The 2500-nt window shown below is 36.0% G+C and overlaps 1 protein-coding gene across 1 annotated transcript in view; it reads right to left on the bottom strand.

The window, feature by feature from the left end:
- LOC119595512 overlaps positions 1-1321 on the bottom strand; it is a 9501-nt gene extending 8180 nt beyond the window's left edge. The window contains exons 1-3 of the mRNA XM_037944636.1: positions 1288-1321; positions 950-1014; positions 661-807 (exon numbers count right to left, since the gene is read on the bottom strand). Of these exons, the coding sequence (XP_037800564.1) occupies positions 661-807; positions 950-1006 (204 nt within the window). The 5' untranslated portion in view covers positions 1007-1014; positions 1288-1321. The remainder of the gene's footprint in view (positions 1-660; positions 808-949; positions 1015-1287) is intronic.
- Positions 1322-2500: the final 1179 nt, after the last annotated feature.

Genomic DNA, 2500 nt, shown 5'->3' on the forward strand with positions numbered 1-2500 from the left:
TAGTTTTTGCGAGTACCAATTTCTATATAAATGTAATGAAGATATTGAAATTCAGTAATATTTAATCAAAAGTGAGTGTACATCAAGACAAGTAAAAGAGACATTGCTTAAATTAAGTGAACAGTGTTCCTTAAACAGTCATTTTAGCCAAAGAAGAGCCAGCCGAAGGTGATGGTGCCGCCAGTGGGGAGCGTGAGCGTGGTGGTGAAGCAGGTGGGAATGAAACACAGCAAGACGCAGCGGGTGAAGGTTACGCTCACTTGACGACGGTCTTGCACACTGTCAGTCTGTTCCTCACTCACCAGTTTGTAAACGGGAAGGTCGCCGCAGAAGTTGGCAAGATCAGAACCGATCTCTTCCTCAGGATTGTCGAGGGAAACAGCGGAAACTCTGACGTCAGACTCAACCCTCATGCCATCATCCTGATGGCCTTTGATGAAGGCTACTTGTTGCTCGAAAGATTTAACGAGTCGCCTCACGTAACACGCCTCCTGAGATACCACTCGGATGCTGCTAGACCCTACGAAGTGCATAAACTTTTAAATATATATGTTTATCTCCTCTCCTTATCATAAAATGAGTCTAAACTGTTTAACTTATGGAAAAAAATATTATGTGCTGTCATTGTAAGAAAACACTGACGTAGACAAGATTACTTACGACACTATAATCCTCCAGAGTCTCCACATCATCGAAATCGTCGGATTCAGGCATGTGGAAATGAACCTTCATGGCAAGGCGGTCTACATCCACATTCATGCATTTGTTTTCAGCGACACTGCTTCCCTTGTAACATACTTGGTAATCCTAGTAAAAGAAACGGCCATGTTTTGTAATAGCGATGCTATTTCACATGAAAAATAGGTTTTCAATGAATATTAAAGAATCTGACCTCTTTTAACAAGACATGTGGAAGAAAAAGCAAGAAGCATTCAACAGTGTGTCCATCCTGACCCTCAGCTAGGGAGAAGCCTAAGAGGCAGGACAGCATCAGCCAAATGAACATGGTGTGATCTAGAAAGAAAATGGACAAATCAACTGATGAAGTATATGAATCTCTCAGTCACTGAAAATATACAGTGATGAATGGGAAACAGCACGCCATGGAAATAATCTTAGGTTGAATTGAAGAAACAGAATAACTAAAGGTGGATTATAATAAGTGTGAGATAAAGATAATCCAATAGAAGAACATTTTTTTATGCTATATAAGATTGTTAAAATAATTATACTGTAAATCAATAACAGGATATAGAGAGGGACACGAGTATGAGATTAATCACTCACCAAGTAGGGATAGGACCAGTGATGAGAAATCGTCCACGAGGCTTATATAGTTCCATCAGTGTCTTAAAACCTTTGGAAATAAGACATTTTTTTTAAAGGTTCCTACTTCAGTGCCACCTGTGAAAACATTTTTACTATATATTCTCTATCTAAAATATGTTTATCGGCAAATCTTCAGTCACTTGATTACATTTATGTTTCAGAGGAAAAGAAAGAGGATGTATCAGCAATTTGCTCTAAATGAAGTATCGCGTTTTTTTTCTTCATTAATTTCACTTACATTCAAATTTTCTGAATATATGTTTATAGATATGTGTGTGTGTGTGTGTGTGTGTGTGTGTGTGTGTGTGTGTGTGTGTGTGTGCAAAGATGTATGTGTGCATGCATATGTATGTATATGAATATATATGAATATATATATACATATATATATATATATATATATATATATATGTATACATACATAAACATATATTTATAAATAAATATATTTATGTATGTATATAAATGCAGATAAATAAAATAATATATAATATATATATATATATATATATATATATATACATACATATACATATATATATAAGGCCGCGGTGGCCGAGTGGTTAGAGCATCAGACTTATGACTCGCACGACGGCAGTCTGAGTTCGAGGGTTTCGAGTCATCGGCCAGGCGCGTTGTTCCCTTGGGCAAGGGACTTCACCTCGATTGCCTACCTAACCAATGGGTGGCCAAGCCAGCCCAAGTCAGTGCTGGTCCTAAGCCCGGATAAAATAGAGAGAATGATTACCTAAAAGGTAACACCGGCCCTCTCCATGGAAAGGAACTGGGGACCCTACCACGTACTCACTCCAAGAGCATCACATCATGAAAACTACGTATCATGCTGTGACCCACGGCGGCTCAAACATGAACCTACCATTAAAAAAAACAAAAACATATATGTGTGTGTGTGTGCATGTCTGTGTGTGTATTTATGTGTGAAATGATGTGTATGTGTGTGCGTGTATATATATGCTTATATATATATTATATATATATATATATATATATATATATATATATATATATATATATACATGCATGTATGTATGTATATATATATATATGTATATATATATATATATATATAAAATTAAATAATCACTTTTCCTACAATTATGTAAGTAATGTGTTATAAACATAAATGTAGATTTTGTGTGTGGAATATCAA

The sequence above is a fragment of the Penaeus monodon genome, chromosome 36, assembly GCF_015228065.2.
Source record: "Penaeus monodon isolate SGIC_2016 chromosome 36, NSTDA_Pmon_1, whole genome shotgun sequence".
Classification (NCBI taxonomy): Eukaryota; Metazoa; Arthropoda; class Malacostraca; order Decapoda; family Penaeidae; genus Penaeus; species Penaeus monodon.